Source organism: Periplaneta americana, chromosome 16 (assembly GCF_040183065.1).
Source record: "Periplaneta americana isolate PAMFEO1 chromosome 16, P.americana_PAMFEO1_priV1, whole genome shotgun sequence".
In the NCBI taxonomy this organism is placed as follows: Eukaryota; Metazoa; Arthropoda; class Insecta; order Blattodea; family Blattidae; genus Periplaneta; species Periplaneta americana.
The window spans coordinates 4,772,632-4,796,409 of NC_091132.1; the positions used below are offsets into that span (position 1 = coordinate 4,772,632).

Consider the following 23,778-nt stretch of genomic DNA (forward strand, 5'->3'; position numbering starts at 1 on the left):
TTTTATGACGATTTACCTCCATCTATAACAAGTGCAGCATGTAGAAACCTAAATATGATTTTCTGAAAAAATGTTCAAAGTTTCCTCTGTGTTCAAAGTATCAGTCCAGTTTACAGTAACAAATACTTAATAGTCCAGTGACTTGTCCTGTGGAGAATTACGAGTACAGTATACAGCCTAGTACACACAAGACTCTTCAACTGCATCACATTTGGTCAATATTTTAGCAATATTTATGTTGTATTATCTTCATTATGAGGAATGCTTTCGAACGTATATTTAAACTAATCGTATGTTTAGGAGTAGGTGAAAGTAATTCTATGAAAGAGATCGTATATGCAATCCATTAATGAAAAATTTTACATATAAGGATTTCTAAATACTTTTTCGTCAATTTGCTTAGAAAAGTGGCACATAATTTTAGTTTAATAGTGGATAAACTTTTTGATTTTTGCGAAAAATTTTCTTTGAATTAGAACCACTTATGAATAGTAAAGAATTAACTACATAATATGTAATTTGAAAATTAGTGGCAACACTGTTAGTATTCAGCTTCTATAAAGGTGACTAATGAAAGCTGGTAGAATGAGATGGAGTGGTGCCTGATCTGTAAGCTATTATACGCAGCGACTGTAATAGTAAGACTGTTATCTGCAACGACCTATGGCCAAAAAATACAACAGGAGCAGAACCCACTCAAAGTTATGTTTATGATTGTGAAGGTGTATTAACCACTCATTCTGTTCCAATTGGAATGCTTGTGGATGCTGCATATTACATTCACTTTGTCGAACACTATTTACGACCAACAATGCTCCAGAAGCGCTGAAGTCTCTTAAATATTCGCCATTGTGAATAGCTTAATGATGGTGCTTGTTGTTACATGGCTGTCCAAATTATTAATTCACTTAACATATGGAACTGGGAAATTCTAAAGCATCCTCCATATTCTCCGGATGTGAGTCCCTGTGAGTACGCTCTTTTCCACCCAAGATAAAAGTCCTTTGAGAGGGTACGCTTTAGAAATAGACAGACCAATAGAACAGTCAATTAGAAGCTTAGAGAGGAGTGACATTGTGGATTACATCCACATCCTTCCAGAGCTGTGGAGACAGGTACGTGATACCGGAACATTACTTTTAAGAACTATAAGTATGCAAATTGAAGAGTTCACGGGAAAAACGATGAATGTCACAGTTTTGTTAAGGTTGATGTCATTATCTAATTCAATGGATCACTACGAAATTTAATGTTGTTCTTATGAAAAATGGTAAAAAGGAGAATTATCACCACGAATACAGTAATCCTTTCTTTTATTTTCTATAGAAACAGCACTACATCTTGCAGTTATAGACTCAATTAATCATTATCTAATCCTTAACAAAAATGTGACATTCATCGTTTTTCCCGCGAACTCTTTAATTGTGAATAAATAAGTTTCTGTCCTTAATTGAAGTGTTGTCACTAAGATTCGAATGACTCTGTAAGTAACGTAAACAACTAGTATTTGAATAAAAATGCATTGACTTGAAATGTTGTGAACAAGAGTTAAACTTTTAGTTTCTTACATCGAGCATAAAAGGACATGATATTAATAATGAAAAATTGAAATTCAAATGAGAGAGAGAGAAATATATATATATATATATATATATATATATATATATATATATATAAAAAATTAACTTATAGCTGATGAGGGTTTAGCAATAGTTTAATATTAACAAATATAAATCAGAAGTAAGTAATAACTTCCTGAAACTTCAGAGAGAAGATGTACTGTACTTTAATCATTTTTATTAGAACTTTCATTTAACTGCAGAAGTTGATGAAAAATACGAAGATGAAAAGAAAGAGATGGGATGAGGTGGAAGGTATGAAACGAAAGCACGTGCAATCCGAACTGCAAAACCCCATGATGCACGACTGTTTATAACTGAAGTTCATTATTTTAGACCGTCATACTTATAATTTTAAAATTAAATGTACGTATATAATTTTGACATTCCTTTTGAAACTGTGTGAACACGCTTTAATTTTTGATTAGATATCTACTATATTCTCTTTTAAATATTTAATTCTGAAGGCAATATGAATTAAATGACGTATGTTTGTGTCATTCTGTGGTGCGGAATGAAATGCCTTTCTGACAGACTGATGTGTACTCCAAAATCATGTTAGCTAACCGTTCGCTTGAAGGTGGCTTTCCTGGTAGTTGTGGAGGTATTTATCACAGATGGTGACAGAATTTGTGAAGTAGTCTGGCAGAAGCTCCTGAGGGTAGTCAGGTAGGCTCCGCGCATCTTTGGAAGCTGCTATAATCTTTTCCTTCATTTCTTCACTCCCCTTTACTTGCTCCACTGAAATTAAAACAATTTGCACATGAGACAATATTGAACATTGAAACAAAATGTCTTGCAAATTAAAATCGTATACAAAATTGACATAAAACGTTATATTTTCCAATTTGGTATCTAGGCTAATTTTCATTTGTTAATCCATGTTGAATCTTTCGTACACTACTTTTAACACTTGAATATAAATAATTGATTAAATGGCGATCTTACTCGTGTTAATTGTGTAAGCATGTGAAATATACAATATGAAACATACAAACACACTAAGACCTGTTACTAAATCTACGTATTACTCTGTGAAGAGATTTATTAAATCTACATACTTAGACTTCAACAAACAAAATTTGATAAATCAATCCCAAGGGAAAAAATGGAACTCTCTGCATCAAAATCCACAGTTAATTCCCGATTTACCACCCAAATCGTCTGTAGCTGCATTTAGATTGGCAACAGACCATGATTGTTTGGCCAAACTCCTGCATAGAATTGGAATATATCAGTCCCCTAACTGCCCATTGTGCAACTCAAACCAAGAAATGGATTCGGAACACCTCAAAATCTGTGCTTCGGTGGCTGGCCATGATAATATCTTTGAAAAATATTGGAGTGCAAGAGGTCAAATGACTTTATTGTCAAACGCCTGGCATTAGAAAACAACAACAACAACAGACACACTAAAACACACCCTAATCAAATTCTCAACACACAGATCAATTTCAGAACACACACACTATTTGACACAACTCTTCATAACTCGAACGCACCCACACAACAGGCAGCGAAGTTGAGATAGCACTGAGATCTAGTAGGCTCTGAGGATGGTGTCAAGTAGCACCGAAACAGCTGTAAGCCACACATGCTTACATAATTAACACGAGTAAGATCGCCATTTAATCAATTATTTATTTTCATTTGTTACTTCAATATAAAGAATTCAATGTTCGTAAAGTACAATTTTAAGAGAAGAATGTAGTCATATATACCGTCTTACTCACAAGGCATTAAAACATAAGACTTAACATAGACATACACACGTACATAGACACAAAAATACATGAAAATGTTGCAATAAATAAGAGATTGCATTCCGAGGGCTATAAGTACAGACTGGCACAATATGAAGAAAATGTTGTCAAAATATGAAATAAATATTTCAGTACTAGAATATCTTATTTACTTACAAATGGCTTTTAAAGAACCCTGAGGTTCATTGCCACCTCACACAAGCCCGCCATCGGTCCCTATCCTGAGCAAGATTAATCCAGTCTCTATCATCATATCCCACCTCCCTCAAATCCATTTTAATATTATCTTCCCATCTATGTCTCGGCCTCCCCAAAGGTCTTTCCGGCCTCCCAACTAACACTCTATATGCATTTCTGGATTCGCCCATACGTGCTACATGCCCTGCCCATCTCAAACGTCTGGATTTAATGTTCCTAATTATGTCAGGTAAAGAAACTAGAATATCTTCGTTTGTAAACCATTTGGAGCTGGTATACATCATTATTATTTACAAAACAAGACATTAGAGATTAACGGTTTTGTCTAAATTTAATATGCTAATAAGTGAAAATACAATAAATATGCACAATCAAACACCTTTTCATGAAACCCTTACCTGGATATAAGAGTTACAAAGGTAACTCGGTTTTTCACACAAAAAAAGAAAGTTACACTGACTAGACTCTACACTGTTTACAGTACAACACAAGTAACTTTTTTACATTTTCTGGCAGTTAATATTGTTTTTACAGTGACAAAGCCAAAGATGCAAATAGAGCAGACATTAAGCAGACAGCAAAAATTGATGGTTGAAATGTGTGCTTTAAAATTAGACATGGCAATGCTGAAAATATTTTACTGGATTCGAAACAATGAGAAAAATGGAACAGGAATCATTTATTTTGTTTTGGCTTCCCAAATTCATTGACACTACGAGTTGAACGATTCTAAGGGGGATAGGTGGCTTGGGTTTTTCAAGTGATTCCTGGAAAACACAACTATTGTTTCCTTAAGATATCTGGAAACCCCAGTTCAGTGGTAGTTACGAATTTTTCCAAAACATTACGTATGAAATACGAAAAAATATTTTAGCGTTAATGTTACACTTACATATGAAGTCAGCTGGGTTGTATTGCGGCATGACAGTCAATCCAATGTTGTTGAAGAAGTCCACTACTTTATGAACGTGTCCGAAATAGGCAGTCTGAAAGAGGTGTGGAAATTAGTTTGTAATTGAGATTATTTGTTACAAGGAAATGAACACTATTAACAAATGTAACGTAGGTAACAATACAAACTTTTAAATGTTCTATAAAACGGAGATAATGTTGTACAGATGGTTTACAACACGGTATATACAGGGTGATTCACGAGGATTTACCGTTACTTACAGAGCTTATTTCCGAAGACATTCTGAACAAAAAATGTCATATAAACGTATGCCCTAATCTCAATATTTTCAGAGTTACACTAATTTAATGTCTTCTAGGTTACACTGACTCGTAGATATTCAATATGAACAAAATCTGCCCAGCAATTTTGAAGAAAGACGGGCAAACAGGAGGCAAGCCAAAAACCACTTTGTTTCGGTATCAGGAAAGCTGAAAACATGTATTTCCATGAAGATCTAAAATCAGTTTCATTTTGCAGCATCACAATGCTTTCTTTATTGAATCTTCGATCTCGGTTACTTACACACCACACGAAATAAATATAATTTTTGTTGCGTTATTTCGTAATAAAATTGACAAATGGAACTGAGAGATGGAATAATTTTACAAACATACAAGAGGCGTAAATAATATATAAGAACTATATACTATGTTTTATACACTACATTTCCACAATTCTATTCCATACATAATTTTTCATTTGAAATTTTATTGTGAGCTATTCTGTGTCTCAGGGCAAACCCAAAATATTGGGTCACACCAATAAATTAATTAATTTATTCAGACTTTTTATATGCCGTGCATTACGCTTTTTGGCAGACAGGTAGATAGATAGATTTACTATGAACCATAACATAGAACGAAAGATCGCTATACTGGAGAATTAGCACGGTCACTTTGAACCGTGCCGTTACGTTTACCACCAAATTTAAGTAAATACACAATGTCACCAACATAAGAACATGACGTTGGTGTGTGGTGTAGTTGGCGGGAGAAATGTTTTCTCTCTCTGTGTACCTCCTTCGTTCTGAACATTATTGAGAGATAGCACCACTGTTAGCGACAATGTGTATTTGCGTAAATATTGCGAGTAAATTATGACGAGTGCCTTAGATGAGAGGCTCGGGACAGAAACAGTTTTGCTGTAGCGCATGCGCGGACCTCTCATGCAGTGGGAGCGTGATCCTTACTTGAATTTATTTTTGCGTGTACTTGCAGATTAAATGATTGAGATCCCTTCTTGCTCCGGTTACAGGCCTTGCATTTACGAAGGTTATGTTATGTTAGGTTAGCTTAGATTAGCTTAGCTTAGGTTAGGTTAGCTTAGGTTAGGTTAGATTAGCTTTGGTTAGGTTAGATTAGTTTTGGTTAGGTTAGCTTAGCTTTGGTTACATTAGGTTATGTTAGGTTAGGTTATGTTAGCTTTGGTTAGGTTAGGTTAGCTTTGGTTAGGTTAGGTTAGCTTTGGTTAGGTTAGCTTGATTTGATTCGTCCATGTAGTAGTTAAAATTATATAATATGACAGTTTTTGATTCGTAATATTGTTAAAAAATAATAGGCCTATAATGAATGCGGTGAATAATTTCATGGTCCTTAAATTTTTTTTCGTAAAAGGCTAGGTATTTTTCTATAGGCCAGAAATAAAACAGCAACGCCGTCATAATTACGTACTTTACGCTTTGGCGAACATTAACCGGAAATTTACTTTCCGACATTTTAATTGTATTCCGTGAAACACACATTTTTTCCTGTTAATTTCCTTGTGATAACCTAGTTTATTATCTTATTACATCTTCATTTTCTTTTAATGCATTCAAAAAACCGCCGTTGTACTACATAAAACCTTGAACTTGACTAATGGAGTGAATTATTTAAGAATATAGTCGCGAATTTGACTACCACCATTTCGATTATATTTTGTTTGATACGGCTCGGTACGGCCCGGTGACTAGTAGCCAGCGAGTAGAGTCGACTATCGATATTGGTCTGCCGTGCGTATTATCCAGTTGTTCCCGAAAGATTTACCATGGACGATAGTGAAGAAATGAGTGCTTTTGTAAACTATGATTATCAATGATTTACCATGTACTCGCATAGTGCAAAATAATGGTGGTACCACTGGATTGTGATTACGCCATAATTGTATATTATGTGAAAATGGCGGACGATATCTTTCGTGCCAAGGAGTAAGAGTTTAAGTCCAGACAGCTATACTTGTTTTTTTGAAAGATGGGACATGGCAGGAGCATTGCGATCGGAAAAACAACTGAATGTCACATAGCGTGGTAGGCCTGTTGCTATGGTAACAACGGTTGAGTTGCCAAACTTACTGTTTCCACATGGCCAGTGCTTATAGCTCTCTTAGCGACATTTATTGTGCACGCAATGTTAGCATTGATACGTTTCGTGTGATTCTCTGTCGATTTGTGTATTGTTTTCTTACTTTTGCGTCAATTGTCAATGAATGTTTTAACGTCAGCCATCTTAACGTCAATTGCTAGCTTCCATCAGCTGGCAGCGTGGTAGTCCATATTGGCAACATAGCCAAGCTCGGCCGCTTAACTGTCATGTCCCATCTTTCAAAAAAACAAGTATAGTTTTTTTTTTTTTCAGGGCAGTGGTTTGAAGTTTCCAAATCAGTGACAACATAAAGTCGAAAAGATTTGAAATAAATAAGATATCAAAATATTTCGTGAATCTGATTTATTTGCATTGCATAGTATTTTTTTTTTTAATTCTACTTGCTAACTGACTTGACAATTGAATTTTTTTACTCTTACTCTTAGTCCTTGGCACGAAAAAAAGAGGAAGGTATTTGGGGCGAGTTGGTTGGATTTATAGCTTTCGCAGTGATCACATCCTGTCTCTAGGGATGGTGTGCTACAATTCTGAGCTTATTTCCAATTATTTAAGTACGTTTTCTCTCCTGTGTAACAGAGATCGAAGTTTCACCCTTTCTTAAAGAAGCAAACCAAGCAGCTGCTTTGGTTTCGTTGGTCTTTGCCACTCACCTGGCCGTTACACAGTAGCAGCAGCTTGTCGAACATGTGGAATATTTGTGAGGAGGGCTGGTGCACGGTGACCACCACCGTCTTGCCTTCCTTCTCCGCGTACCTCTTCAGACTCGACATGAGGTTGTACGCTGAGTGTGAGTCCAGGCCCGACGTTGGTTCCTGTTGGCAGTACGCAAAACCGTTCTAAAGCCAAGGACAAGAATCGTGCTTTGGAGCTAATTCTTTATATTACAACTCACTGTAAGTAAGAGAGAAGTAAGAGAACCCAGAGGTTCATTGCCGTCCTCACATAAGCCCACCATCGCCGGTACCTATTTTGAGCAAGATTAATCCAGTCCCTAGCATCATATCCCATGTTTAAAATCAAGGATTTCATAGCTTCAAATCACATAAAGTCATATTAAACATTAAAATTTCACCTCCTCTCTGAAATTCATTTTAATATTATCCTCCCATCTACGTCTTGGCCTCCCCAAAGGTCTTTTTCCCTCCGGCCTCCCAACTAACACTCTCTGTTCATTTCTGGATTCGCCCATACGTGCTACATGCCCTGCCCATCTCAAACGTCTGGATTTAATGTTCCTAATTATGTTAGGTGAAGAATACAATGCGTGCAGTTCTGCGTTGTGTAGCTTTCTCCATTCTCCTGTAACTTCATCCCTCCTAGCCCCAAATATTTTCCTAAGCACCTTATTCTCAAACCCCCTTTAACCTCTGTTCCTCTCTCAAAGTGAGAGTCCAAGTTTCACAACCATAAAGAACAACCGGTAATATAACTGTTTTATAAATTCTAACTTTCAAATTTTTTGACAGCAGACTGGATGATAAAAGCTTCTCAACCGAATAATAACACGCATTTCCCATATTTATTCTGTGTTTAATTTCCTCCCGAGTGTCATTTATATTTGTTACTGTTGCTCCAAGGTACTTGAATTTTTACTCTTTTTCAAAGGATAAATTTCCAATTTTTATATTTCCATTTCGTACAATATTCTGGTCACGAGACATAATCATATACTTTGTCTTTTCGGGATTTACTTCCTAACCTATCTCTTTACTTGCTTCAAGTAAAATTTCCGTGTTTTCCCTAATCGTTTGTGGATTTTCTCCTAACATATTCACGTCATCCGCATAGACAAGCAGCTGATGTAACCCGTTCAATTCCAAACCCTCTCTGTTATCCTGGACTTTCCTAATGGCATACTCTAGAGCAAAGTTAAAAGTAAAGGTGATAGTGCATCTCCTTGGTTCAGCCCGCAGTGAATTGGACAATACTTAATAATGCAACAAATTAGTTTCTAATATACACGCGGAAATTATTCCTGATATACTGCTTATTTACCACCTATTTTATGCTTCCGAGCATATAGTCTACCTAAGTGCAAAATCAAGAAAACTTATCAGCAAGTCTTCAAGTTGCAAAAGAAAGCAGCCACAATCATGATGAGAATACTGAAAATTCAGGATTTTGTCTCTCCCTTCCATTTTCATATTCAGCACTATACTTAAACAAAATCTGTATTTATTATAGTTTCAATACACGTATTAACTTCCACTCCCATAAAACACGTCACAAAATATACTCCATATATAAGATTAAATAGAATTCAAAATGATTATAAAAATGTTGGTATAAACTGTAGAATTTATTGCCTGATATGTTCAGAAGTATGAAATTAAGAAATTTTCAGGTTTATTGTAATTGTTGGTTTATACGCAATTCTATATGTACTGTATCTGCATTTTAATAAAAAGTAACTGTGTCTATATTTTGATATAGCTACGGAATTACGTAAACAAGTTAATGCATTACTCTCTTTCATACTATATTATACTTTATATAAACCTGAATCGGTCTAATATGACCATGTGCTGTCTAATGACAATAAAATATTCTATTCTCTTCTATTCCATTACTGAGATCAAATGAAGACTGTGTAAAAAACTGTAATAGGTAATAAATTGTCGATGAAAGGAAATTGGGGATAGTTTTCTTGACATATAATAGTAATAGTAATAGTAATAATAGTAGTAATGTCTAATTACAGGAGGGAAAAAGACCTTTAGGGAGGCCGAGACGTAGATGGGAGGATAATATTAAAATGGATTTGAGGGAGGTGGGGTATGATGATAGAGACTGGATTAATCTTGCACAGGATAGGGACCGCTGGCGGGCTTATGTGAGGGCGGCAATGAACCTTCGGGTTCCTTAAAAGCCATTTGTAAGTAAGTAATAGTAATAATAATAATAATAATAATAATAATAATAATAATAATAATAATAATAATAATAATAAAAATAATGCCACTATTAACATTGTTTTCATTATATGCATTATATAGAAGAGTTTTATTATAACAAACTATAGGCTATATTTTCTTTCATTTGATCTCAGTAATGGAATAGAAGAGAGATATGCACTAGTGACTTTAACCCTTTGTACTTACGTCCAAAAGCATTAGTGATGGATTTGTGAGAAGTTCGCATGCTATGTTCGCCCGCTTCTTTTCGCCTCCAGAAAGACCCCGTTTAATGTAGTCTCCAATAACTGAAAATAACAATCAAACATGAAATGCGTAAATTGAATGCCATTCTGTAAAAGAGGCGGATAAAAGTTAAGCAAGATTTTCGCTTGAAATTGTTTGCAACAGTCGTAAAAGAAAACATGCGAAGTTAACTAATTTCTGAGTTAAACACTCTTAACAAAGCTGCAAGTCATGGTACACTCTAATCCATATGTTTATAACAATAATTATGATATACTGTATTATCGTTTAAAATGCAGTCAACTCGCGATTATCAGCGAGTGGGTTATCCGCTTTGAGGCGTAACCGGGTAACAATAAGATCGTTCCCAACAGCGTTTCGATATTTCTCAAAAACTAGTGTCTAGTTACAGAAGACATTCACCGATTATTCTGCCAAAATTTAACCTAAGTAAGGTTTATTTGAAATTGTTAAATTAGTTTGCAGTTCATTATCAGTTATTGTTTTGTTTCATTTGTTGTGAATGTTGATAATAAAGAAAAAAATGTAAAATTAATTCTAGAATACCTTTTTCCAATTATTATAATTAAATTTATTGAAGTTTCTATATCCTTCCACCTGACACGGGGACTGATGGCTGATTTTCGTTATTTCACGGTCAAATGAAAGTGAGAGATAGAACATCTTCACAAACATCCACACGGTAAATATTAAGTATTAATAGGTATTCCGTAAAGTACAATTTTTATTAATTACTTACATTTTTGTTTCCTGTATTTCTTAAAATAATGATTATGTACCATGTTAATTTTCATCTGTTTTTATTTGCGTAAACAATGACGCAAGAATGGGGCCAACACCAAAAATATCTTTGTACACAATCTGCGCTATATTGATATTGGTTTTGGAGTGATTTATTAAGGAACGTATTCAAGACTAATTTAGAAACATGTCGAAAGTATTATCCTTCTATTAAAAACGAAGCTTCCTGGAACAAATGATCGTATTTTAACTACTTAATTACTTCATAGTTTCATCTGATACTTTATGAGGTTGTTATGACTGAGATACCTATTGTCAATTGTTTTTATCTATAACAGTAGGCCATGACTGCTCTAGGATAAAAGGACTCGCGCCCAGAGAAATGGAGGTAGAGGCAAGTAACTTACTACAATAATACTGGACAGCTAGCAGTTTTTCACGCGAACGAATCTGGTGCTGCTACCTCGGCTGCCGGTGTGGTGATACTCGTGAAACAAGCTGTAATCAACTACAATGTATATTGTTGCTGGGCTAGTTAATAGTTTTATTAATTAGTGCTGTGTTAAAATGTCAGGGTGTATGTGTGCTGTTTATAATAAAATTGCTACAATTACGGTATTACAAATTGCTCCAAATCGTACTTTCGATTTCCGAGAGTTCATGAAACGTGAGTCAACAAAACTATTTATTAGTCCTAATGCCTTTGTCTCTGTGTTGATAGAACAATAAACATTAGCTTTTTTATTTAGGTCTAATAAATGAATAGAAGTTAAAATATATTGGAAATTTTAATGTTTTATCAAATTAAGTTTTATTGTTGTCCACATGCCTTTACTAATTATTACAAGCATCAGATTACTACCATTTTTTATCTTTGCAGTTGTGAGCAATGGGTACATAAAGCGTCATTGTAAATTAATTCTTAATGTCAGAATTAATTTTGTCCCACTAAAGCAAAGAAAAAATACGCAACAATTAATTACGGAAAATAATATGAAGCATGCAATATTTCTCATAATATGCAGCTTCGATATAAAATAATGTTACATTAAATATGGTAGGCCTACTATTCAACATTTCTTAAGTGTCTCGCATATTATTCCACATTAGTAACTCACGTTTTAAACAATAGTCCGATTTCTACTATGTTAATATTTGTATTTGTGGACGTAATTCCACGCCGTTCCGCTAGATGTCACTTACGCCAATGCTGCTAGTATACAGCTGTCCGGTATTATTATAGTAAGGTATTTGGTAAAGGTTTGGGATGGTCCACAAGCTACAAGTCGCGCTAAAGATGTTGCTTTGCTAATTATCCAGTATGGAGTGTTGTGCACTGAACGGAACTGTTACCTATTATGTACATAACCCTCTCAGTGACCGCATTATATCTCTAGAGTGGTCTATTATAATACTGAGATAATTTTTTTATGAATAAGTAACGGTATCTAAGTTTTTTCTCCTGTGTAGGAATATATCAAAGTTTCACCTGAAATTTAACCCAACACAAATGTCCATTTTAACACTTTTTTAGATTTTCTTCCAAGATCAGCCTCATGGTGTAGTGGTCAGAGCTTCTGACTATAGTTCATGAGGTCGCGGGTTCGATTCCCGGAGTTTTTCCTTAAAGGGGATTATTCCTGTGTTCGTCCATGGTCTGGAATTTAGGTTAAGTTTAGATTTAAGACCTCTCCTGGCACCACATTATCATAATCATCCTATCACATCATCGGGGTAATGTAACTCCGCCTTCCAGGCGCCCCAACCTCAGAAGTGGGTTACAACTAAGCCACGGCCAGGAGAGAAGACCAGAAATGTCGAAAGACAACCTGGTGGCATTGGATAAAAAAAAAAGATTTTCTTCCAATCGCCACCTGTGTCCTCGTCATTGCCGCGGATAATCAATCGCTGACTGCAATTCAGTGACTTATGAAGTCCAACCTACTTGTGTCTTGACATCCGCCGAGGTCCAGGACGTCGATAATGTGGTCCACGTATTGCATCTTCTCAGAATATGATAATGTGTCAGGTAACCTGAGGCGGGCGGCGTACTGAAACAGAATTACAGTAAGAAGACATGATATCACAACATTTACAAGATCACTTATCAAAATGTACAGAACTCTGCTGGGTACAGGGCAAGAGAAAAATTGTTATATCTGAGTCTTAATCCATACAACACAACTCCAAGAATTCCTTTCACAGCGGAGCCATCAGCGCACCATACAAGACCTTCCAATGTAAACTGGTTGAGCCACGAACCTTTCAGACTCTCTTACCAGGAAATACATCTGTGAAGTGTTGAAGACAATACAATACTCGATGCCTGGGAATAATCTGACACATTTATGGGGGTTAAATATGATGGAAAACCAGTAAATTAAAAAAATAAATCTTTAAAATAATCTTTGAAGTGTAGTTTAACACGCATTTATGGCCTTATTAGCTGCTGTGACGCAATTTTAAAACAAATTATTTTTCCTGTAAGAAACTCAACATTGGAGTGACGCCAAGGATCTGTGCAGATTGTAGGGAGTGACAGATTGTAGATTAAAATCCTCAATTCTCAACACACAACTCAACTTCAAAACACACACACTCTTTGACTCTACACCAGTGGCGGCTCTACAATAAGAACTGCAGAGCTGCAGAACCGCCATTTAAATGGACCTGTAAAATTAAAAATGGAAAATGTGCTTTTATGTAATCTAGTTCATTGTTTCATTTATTTTTCCAATTCATTCTCCTTCGATTCGAGATTTTACTGTCTGTAGGAGCCTTGAACTGCTGGAGAATTTTATCTGTAGTGTACTTTTCGGATCTGTGCTCGGCAGTTCCTGAAGCTCAACGTAGGGTAGTCGGCAGCAGAAAACTGGTTTTCTTCACCGTCCCATAAGACTGCATTAGAGCTGCAACCGAAGCAGATCTGTTCGAGTATACAAAAGAACCGTCAACACCCCCCTCTCTTTATGACCTGCGTTAGAACACAGGTTTCTAGACTACTGTATATCATTACAGTTCCAGTGTATTATAGTACTGTGGGTGGTGTGATGATTAGTCAGTGTGTCTAAGAAAATATTTTATATTAAAAATGAATGAAATGAAAATCTAATCGACCAAGCCTTTTCGAAATTAAAAGAGAAATTGCACGTTAACTTAAATTAGGACATCCTACACCAAATTTAAATTTGGAAATTTCTGGAAAAAGTCCAAGAAATCATGTAGCCTACTAGTCATTTTAATACCGAAATGTGTAATGGAAACGATTGGTTTTTTGCTGCGATCATGAAAACGCTTTCTCCCCTACCCGTGTATTCCGTTTAGAGGAGAAAATACATGGACAAAACTAGAGTGAAGAATTTAGTTAATTTGACTTAAAAAACTATAAGAGCATGAAAATTCGAAAACTCATTTCAAGTCAAACAGATTTGTCACTGTTAACGATATTAAAATATTCTAACACAGCTTGATTCTGCGTATTGGATTAACATTCAGAAACAAGAAGGAAATGTTTCTTCTATCTAAAATAAATTAACTGTGTGAAATTCTGTGCCGCATTTGAATTAGCGATTCCAGGACTTGCTGAATCAGGAGATTCAACAAACCGCGGTATATTTCGGGGTTTGACTGATTTTACTCCACATTTAGATTAAATTTCCAAAGATCATTTATAGGGCTCGTCACAATTGAAAGGAACTACGAAAACAATTCAAAATTAATTGCTGGATAGCAATAAAATTATTGGAAATTTCTCTTCACTGCCACCAAGACATGACGCTGAAAGTTTGGTGCAAACTATCTTAATGGAATTTAGGCTTAACGGAAATTCAGTCATAATTGCACCACATGAATTAATTGTGCTGATTTATGGCGGGGCTAACGTAATGAGTGGGAAACACGGAGAATTTGTATTGTGTTCCACAACATATTTCTTGCCAAGGAATTAAATTTAATAATGCAACAAACATGTTCATAAACTGGTCAAGTTACGATACTTCATTGCAAATCTGTAGGAACTCCCAGCTCTCTGTTTTATAATTCCGTCTGCCGGTACGGGTGTAGGCTAGAAAAGTTGACGTAAAGAAATTCGGTAGGAGTTAAAAGCGTTCGAACGATAAAAAGTTCCTGATGGTTGTTCATTCAGGTATCAACATGAGGGGCATATCTCCACTAGGTGACTAGTTGTGCCAGGTGGGAGAGGTGTAGCGCACGGATTGTTGAGTACAACTTCGAGAAGGGACTGTAATTACACGCGTTATCCGATTTAGATGCAATAAACAGCATGCGTTTGCTAAATACACTATTTTTCATGCAGAACTGCCAATCTTTATAACCGCGGACCGCTACTGCTCTACACTGTACCACAGTGGCGCCAAGACCAACAACGACCAGTTCTGAAGATGACCCATAACTAGGTCGAAACATGTAAATGAGGTACGTTGAAATTTAACACAGGAAGGTCTTACCATACATATTCCGAAGTGATACAGTGTTAAAAGTTGTGTGATCAAGATGTATTAAACATATTTAAACTATTGAAAAAAATAAGAATATGGGATTATACATATTCCTTTTGAGGAATGTAAGCGCCATAGAGTAGAAAATATAACCTAATTAGCAGGATGTGTCTGAATGCAAACTTCCTGCTACTGACAAAACTAATTTGGTGGCTGGAGGTTGACAGGAAAATAAACAGTAGTAACGTTGGATTTTTCAAGTTCAGACTACCAGCAACGCCGTGATGTGTATGAAACTTCTTCGGCACACTGGTCGAGCGTGTAATCTAAACAAAACTGACAGGCGTTGCTTATAACAGATAACGCAGCTAGAAAAACAAACGTAAAAAGTGTGTGTGTGTGTGTGTGTCCTAACGATATTGATATAGGCAGTGCTCAACATTTCCTATTTTTGTGGCCTGGATATTCAAGATAATTTCCAAAAATTCCGAGTAAAATATCGCAAGGTCCTTCTTTATTTATTTAATTATTTAAGTAAATGAATGAAATAATGGATTGGGGTGTACTATAAGCAGTAACATGAGCTGCTGCCAGGAAGTCAAAAGGAGGATAGCAATGCAAAGGAAGCCTTTAATAGGAAAAGGAGCATCTTCTGCGGACCTCTGGAAAAAGAACTGAGGAAGAGACTAGTAAAGTGCTTTCTGTGCAGTGTGGCATTGTATGAGGCAGAAACATGGACATTACGACGAAATGAAGAGAAACGAATAAACGCATTTGAAATGTGGATATGGAGAAGAATGGAACGTGTGAAGTGGACAGACAGAATAAGAAACGAAGCTGTGTTGGAAAGAGTGGATGAAGAAAGAATGATGCTGAAACTGATCAGGAAGAGGAAAAGGAATTGGCTGGGTCACTGGCTGAGATGAAACTGCCTACTGAAGGATGCACTGGAAGGGATGGTGAACGGGAGAAGAAATCGGGGCAGAGGAAGATATCAGATGATAGACTACATTAAGATATATGGATCATATGAGGAGACAAAGAGGAAGGCAGAAAATAGGAAAGACTGGTGCAGTGAAAGACATGCCCTTGGGCAGAAACAAACATACAAACAAACAAGCAAACAAACAAACAAACAAGTAAATAAGTAAACAAACACACAAACAAACAAACAAACAATTAAATACATAAATAAATAAATACATAAACAAATAGATAAGTGAATAAGTGAATAAGTAAATAAGTAAATAAATAGACAGATAGATAAATAAATAAATACATAAATAATTAAATAAATAAATAAATAAACAAAGAAATAAATAAATATATATAAATAAATAGATAAGTGAATAAGTAAATAAATAAATAGAAAGATAAATAAATAAATACATAAATCAATAAATAAATAGATAAGTGAATAACTGAATAAGTAAATAAATAGATACATAAATAAATAAATAAATAAATACATAAATAATTAAATAAATAAATAGATAAATAAATAAATACATAAATAGATAGATAAGTAAATAAGTAAATAAATAAATAAATAGATAGATAAATAAATAAATACATAAATAATTAAATAAATGAATAACTTAAATAAATAAATAAATACATAAATAAATAGATAAGTGAATAAGTAAATAAGTAAATAAATAAATAGATAAGTAAATAAGTAAATAAGTAAATAAATAAATAAATAAATAGATAATTAAATAAATAAATAATTGAATAAGTGAATAAGTAAATAAGTAAATTAATAGATATATAAATAAATAAATAGATAAATAAATAAATAGATAAATAAATAAATAAATAAATAAATAAATAAATATTAATTTCTTCCGTAAAAGCAAGCGTACATCATGTCCGTGGTATGTGGTTCCTCTGCTCGCATTCCACAGTTCCGCGCCAAGTAGTTTGAGGACGTCCCCATTCCCCTCGCCGTGTATCCGATTCACTTGCATCTGGTTTGTTCTAAGTGCTAGCTAGCCGCCTAATTTCTAAATTTACCGATGACGGACGGTTGCCATCCACAACTGAGTGTATTTGTAAAGATCCATTTATCACTTTCATAAATTGCGCATGCTCTATCTTCAGTTTGTTTTACGCAGTAATTAAATGGCTGCGATTTTACACAATGTCAGGCAGACAAACTGAGGTCGCTGCATTGCATCATAATACCATAGTCAAATAATCGCTGCAGTCATAAGAAATCTTTATACGTAGGATGTTCTGTCTGCTTTATTCTGTTTTTAGAGTAAAATAAGAATCGAGATTCTGCGTTTTTTTAACATCGTGTATGACTTCTAAGAGTCGCCTACCGATTTAAAATTTAAAACCAAAGTGAACATTTTTATAAGAGAATTTAGTCGTAACGAAGTGGGTCAGCCTTGAGTCATGGAGTAATAGTAGTAGTAGTAGTAGTAGTAGTAGTAGTAGTAGTAGTAGTGGTGGTGGTAGTAGTAATAGTAGTAGTGGCAGTAGTAATAGTAGCAGTAGTGGCAGTAGTAATAGTAGTAGTAGCAGTAGTAGTAGCAGTGGTAGTAATAGTAGTAGTGGTGGTAGTAGTAATAGTAGTAGTGGCAGTAGTAGTAGCAGCAGTAGTAGTAGTGGCAGTAGTAGTAGCAGTAGTAGCACTAGTAGTAGTAGTGGTAGTAGTAGTAATGGTGGTGGAAGTAGTAATAGTAGTAGTAGTGGCAGTAGTAGTAGTGGTGGTGGTAGTAGTAATAGTAGTAGTAGTGGCAGTAGTAGTAGTGGTGGTGGTAGTAGTAGTAGTAGTAGTAGTAGTGGTGGTGGTAGTAGTAGTAGTAGTAGTAGTAGTGGTGGTAGTAGTAATAGTAGTAGTAGTGGCAGTAGTAGTAGTAGTAGTGGCAGTAGTAGTAGTAGTAGTAGTGGCAGTAGTAATAGTAGTAGTGGTGGCAGTAGTAGTAGTGGTGGTGGTAGTAGTAATAGTAGTAGTAGTGGCAGTAGTAGTAGTGGTGGTGGTAGTAGTAGTAGTAGTAGTGGTGGTGGTAGTAGTAGTAGTAGTAGTGGAAGTAGTAATAGTAGTAGTAGTGGCAGTAGTAGTAGTGGTGGTGGTAGTAGTAATAGTAATAGTAGTGGCAGTAGTAGTGGTGGTGGTAGTAGTAGTAGTAGTAGTAGTAGTAGTGGTGGTGGTAGTAGTAGTAGTAGTAGTGGTGGTGGTAGTAGTAGTAGTAGTAGTAGTGGTGGTGGTAGTAGTAATAGTAGTAGTAGTGGCAGTAGTAGTAGTAGTGGCAGTAGTAGTAGCAGTAGTAGTAGTGGCAGTAGTAATAGTAGTAGTGGTGGCAGTAGTAGTAGTAGTGGTGGCAGTAGTAGTAGTAATAGTAGTGGCAGTAGTAATAGTAGTATTGGTAGTAGTAATAGTAGTGGTAGTAGTAATAGTAGTAGTGGCATTAGTAATAGTAGTAGTGGCAGTAGTAATAGTAGTAGTGGCAGTAGTAGTAGTAGTAGTAGTGGTGGTGGTAGTAGTAATAGTAGTAGTAGTGGCAGTAGTAATAGTAGTAGTAGTGGCAGTAGTAATAGTAGTAGTAGTGGCAGTAGTAATAGTAGTAGTTGTGGCAGTAGTAGTAGTAGTAGTGGTGGTGGTGGTAGTAGTAATAGTAGTAGTAGTAGTGGCAGTAGTAATAGTAGTAGTGGCAGTAGTAGTAGTAGTAGTGGCAGTAGTAATAGTAGTAGTAGTGGCAGTAGTAGTAGTAGTAGTAGTGGCAGTAGTAATAGTAGTAGTGGCAGTAGTAATAGTAGTAGTGGCAGTAGTAATAGTAGTAGTGGCAGTAGTAGTAGTAGTAGTGGCAGTAGTAATAGTAGTAGTGGCAGTAGTAGTAGTAGTAGTAGTAGTGGTGGTGGTGGTAGTAGTAATAGTAGTAGTAGTGGCAGTAGTAATAGTAGTAGTGGCAGTAGTAATAGTAGTAGTGGCAGTAGTAGTAGTAGTAGTGGTGGTGGTAGTAGTAATAGTAGTAGTAGTGGCAGTAGTAATAGTAGTAGTAGTGGCAGTAGTAATAGTAGTAGTAGTAGTGGTGGCAGTAGTAGTAATAGTAGTAGTGGCAGTAGTAGTAGTGGCAGTAGTAGTAGTAGTGGTGGTGGTAGTAGTAATAGTAGTAGTAGTGGCAGTAGTAATAGTAGTAGTAGTGGTGGTGGCAGTAGTAGTAATAGTAGTAGTAATGGTAGTAGTAGTAGTGGCAGTAGTAGTAGTAGTAATAGTAGTAGTAGTAGTAGTGGTGGTAACAAGAGCAGTAATAATGGTGGTAGTAGTGATGGCACCAGTAGTAGTAATACTGGTAGTGGTACTAGTGTAAATAGTAGTAGTAGCAGTACTGGTAGTGGAAGTAGTGGATTTTATTTAACAACGTTGTCAATTGGAGAGATTATTCAACGTCGACGAGCATTGGCAGACAAATTTTGCCATGAGCCCTGTATCAGGAACGGAATTCTTCTTTAATTGTCGTAAATCTGCGACAAGAACCTATCAGCTCTATTTTAAGAATTTTATCGCCTTTTAAAATCCATCACGAATGTAATTTCTCTGCAGAACTGAAGGCACCACTTGACTATAACAGCATCACATCGCTAATGTAAACAAAGTATGTCCGTTCAGCTCTCAATACGGCGTACACGAACTGTCCGAAAATAGTGCTGCGTACAGCAGCATCGGGAGGACAGGCTGCAGTTTTTGTGAGCACTTCTTTAAATAGCACGCACCAGTTATGTCTTTTGTTCTGGGTAACGTGCGTCTGGCTGCAGCAACATCAACAAACTTGCCATCTGCCGTTTTATTATCACTTCATAACAAACAGTGAGTTATAGTCGGCGAACACAAACACTGGGGCCATTCTGATGCTGCTAGGGTCAAGGCCACCAGAAATCTATCGGTACACCTTCAACACCCACTACGAATGTTCCTCTGCATTTTGAGAAGTCCGCAAAAGGAACAAATAATGTACATACCGGGTGTTCTTTGGGTACAGATCATTGGAATTTAACACTGCCATAAGAAACCTACGTATAAAAACAATGAAGATTTTTTTCAATTTTATTAGGTTATTTTACGACGCTTTATCAACAGCTTAGGTTATTTAGCGTCTGAATGAGATGAAGGTGATAATGCCGGTGAAATGAGTCCGGGGTCCAGCACCGAAAGTTACCCACCATTTGCTCATATTGGGTTGAGGGAAAACCCCGGAAAAAACCTCAACCAGGTAACTTGCCCCGACCGGGAATCGAACCCGGGCCACCTGGTTTCGCGGCCAGACTCGCTAGCCGTTACTCCACAGGTGTGGATAAACAATGAAGAAATACGGTAACTTAATGGGCAATATTCAGAAATTAGCAGGCTTTGACAATTTGTAAAACAAGAAAACATCAGGCTTTGACTTGGTAACCATAACGATGTTCTCTTGTTTTACAAATTGTCAAAGCCTGCTAATTTCTAAACATGGCCCACTGATTAAGTTATTTCTTCATTGTTTTTACACATTGGTTTCTTATGGAAATGTTAAATCCTGCTGATTAGATTAGCATAAATTTTATTATCTTTTATATTTTTGGTTGGTAGTTATAATTTAACGGAATTTTATGATTCCCAGATTTATATATGAATATTTATTATTATTATTATTATTATTATTATTATTATTATTATTATTATTATTACTTTTCCTTTGGAAATGGTTTGATTTACTTCTTGTTTGGCGGAAAATAATCGTACTAAAGAGGAGGGTTCGGTCCGGTGCTGTGGATTGAATTCGGCGTAGCTCAGTGGTCAGAGCGCTTGGTACGTAGAACCAAGGACCCGGGTTCGATCCCCGGCGCCGGAGCGAATTTTTCTCCTCAAATATTAATTGTCAAATTAATAAATCTATAATACTACTCGTACTGCACACAGTAGATAGCTAACCTCTAGCGTCTGTCGGAGGGTGAGGTCGGGGAAGAAGATGTCTTGTTGCAGCACGTAGCAGATCTTCCGTTTCCATCGCTTGTTGAGTCGGTCCCTGTTGAGGCGTATGCTGCCAGAGTCCAGCTTCACGCGTCCCGATAGGCAGTTGAGAAGCGTCGTTTTCCCGCAGCCTGCAACGAACATCATTCTCAGCCCCACTTCGCATTTATACGTTATCTACACTAACCTCACTAGAGGTTTTGATTTATCTAGAGAAAATCAAAACTCGAGTGGGATTTAATTGACTGCTACACGATTAGAAGAAAGTATATACAGATTAGAAGAAATAAAGTACTCTGATATCACAATAAAATATTAATTAACGTACGAAAATGCTAAACTGTCCTCAAATGTATTATTGTACCATCTCATCATTATAAATATTCCGCTAGATGGCAGTAGTGTGTTACTATGAGCTCTTCTCTTGTTACCAGTTGTGCCAACTATACAATCTTCATTGAACCAAATACATTACACTAGCTAGTATACAGTCTTAGTTACTAGTCAAAAAAGCTTTATTGATTCAGTTTCATTTTTATTAAAACAGTAAAGTTGCATTCCACTTCAATTATCAATATATATTAAACAATCTCTGGCTATCCATAATCTCATACAACAGAAGCTATACTTACTTACTTACAAATGGCTTTTAAGGAACCCGAAGGTTCATTGCCGCCCTCACATAAGCCCGCCATTGGTCCCTATCCTGTGCAAGCTTAATCCAGCCTCTATCATCATACCCCACCTCCCTCAAATCCATTTTAATATTATCCTCCCATCTACGTCTCGGCCTCCCTAAAGGTCTTTTTCCCTCCGGTCTCCCAACTAATACTCTATATGCATTTCTGGATTCGCCCATACGTGCTACATGCCCTGCCCATCTCAAACGTCTGGATTTAATGTTCCTAATTATATGAGGTGAAGAATACAATGCGTGCAGTTCTGTGTTGTGTAACTTCCCCATTCTCCTGTAACTTCATCCCGCTTAGCCCCAAATATTTTCCTAAGCACCTTATTCTCAAACACCCTTAACTTCTCAGAGTGAGAGTCCAAGTTTCACAACCATACAGAAGAACCGGTAATATGCTATAACAGAACCTAAATAATAAAAACAAGATAAATGAAGAGTCCACTGCAAGAATGATGGATGTCACTTTCTTGTCGAAAATGAACCAAGACTGTCAATGCATAACTTAAGACATAGAATGTACATAGAGAGTTATATGGCATTAACACTGATAGTCATTGTCCAGTAATGATCGGAAAATCACAGTTAAGCTTTGAGCGCTAAGCATTTCAAACTTTCAATTGCTTCTCCTGCAAAATGTATTCCAAATGACATCCATCATTCTTGCAGTGGACTCTTCAAATGATAGAAAAGTTTTAATTAAGGGTAATGAAATAAGCAAGAATCATTTTAAAAGGTACAATTATTGAAAAGTAGAAAGTTGGCAAACAAAGAAACAAATGCTAGGGATGTCATAAAACAAACAAATGCTAAGGAGGTGATAAAAACAAACAAATGCTAGGGAGGTGATTCCACCCATTTCATTTCTTAACTGGTCTTTGGCCCCTCGCAGGGCCGCGGTCCTCCGGTTGAGAATCACTATTTTACTCTACATTTTAGGCCGGGGAAAGGGGACTTCGTCATCAGAAACACTGCTCTAATATATTTATTGTAATTCCAAGTAAAATCAAGCACAGTATAATTACGCCCCCGTGCACATTATCGACTAGCCATTAGGCGGAATCCGATCGTCTTTTCAACGAACGACATGGCCAAGTTCATGGCCGGTTTGTGTCTATTGACATTTCTGGAAATAAGAGACCATTGTCGGCGGGCTGTCTCCTTACCGCGGGGCTACGTGGGTGGGACGACACACAAACAAACTGGGTACGAGTCAGTGTTGCCACTTTAGCGAATATCTCGCTAGATCTGGGGACTTTTAACTGTTTTCGGTGACAATTTCTTTCAACTTTTCTTTTGCTTAAATGGGGACAGTGAAGTTTATGGAAAGTCTCCAAACAGTAGTTCAAAAGTCGCTAGATTCCTTAATATCAACAGAAAAAGTTTTATTTTTATCGTTAGTGGGTGCTGAAAGAGTCGATAAAATCTCTACAGTTAAAAGTCGCAGATTTAGCGACAAAATCGCTAAACTGACAAATCTGAATAGGGATTTGAGCGACTTTTTGAGTACTCTCCAACGACAAAATTTTTTTTCTATTGATAATAAGGAATCTAGCGACTTTTGAACTACTGTTTGGCGACATTCTATATACTTCAGTTGGCAACACTGGTCCGAGTGTCATTAAAGCCAACAATCGACTTTCTGTTTCCTACAAACATTATTTGGCTGCGAAAACTCCGAATTATCTGTTATCGCGCTTTCAATTTCTTAACAACTCTTCGAAACCGACATCAAGCACTTCTTTCTATCCCTCATCATAGAACGTCTTTATACTCATCTTCCTATACTATAGAAATTCCTCGCCTCTGGAATTCGTTACCTAATGACGTCAGGGACTGCCGGACTTTATCGCAAGGAAAATTTTTGTCTTAGTTAATGT

The 23,778-nt window shown here is 36.2% G+C and overlaps 1 protein-coding gene across 3 annotated transcripts in view; it reads right to left on the minus strand.

Annotated features, from left to right (window-relative positions):
- The window catches only part of E23 (Early gene at 23), a 555,031-nt gene that overhangs the window by 16,184 nt on the left and 515,069 nt on the right, over positions 1-23,778 (minus strand). For all 3 annotated transcript variants that reach the window (XM_069849063.1, XM_069849065.1, XM_069849064.1), the window contains exons 3-8: positions 21,172-21,341; positions 12,743-12,848; positions 9,997-10,097; positions 7,546-7,707; positions 4,473-4,566; positions 2,187-2,360 (exon numbers count right to left, since the gene is read on the minus strand). In XM_069849063.1, coding sequence (XP_069705164.1) covers positions 2,187-2,360; positions 4,473-4,566; positions 7,546-7,707; positions 9,997-10,097; positions 12,743-12,848; positions 21,172-21,341 — 807 coding nt within the window. The remainder of the gene's footprint in view (positions 1-2,186; positions 2,361-4,472; positions 4,567-7,545; positions 7,708-9,996; positions 10,098-12,742; positions 12,849-21,171; positions 21,342-23,778) is intronic.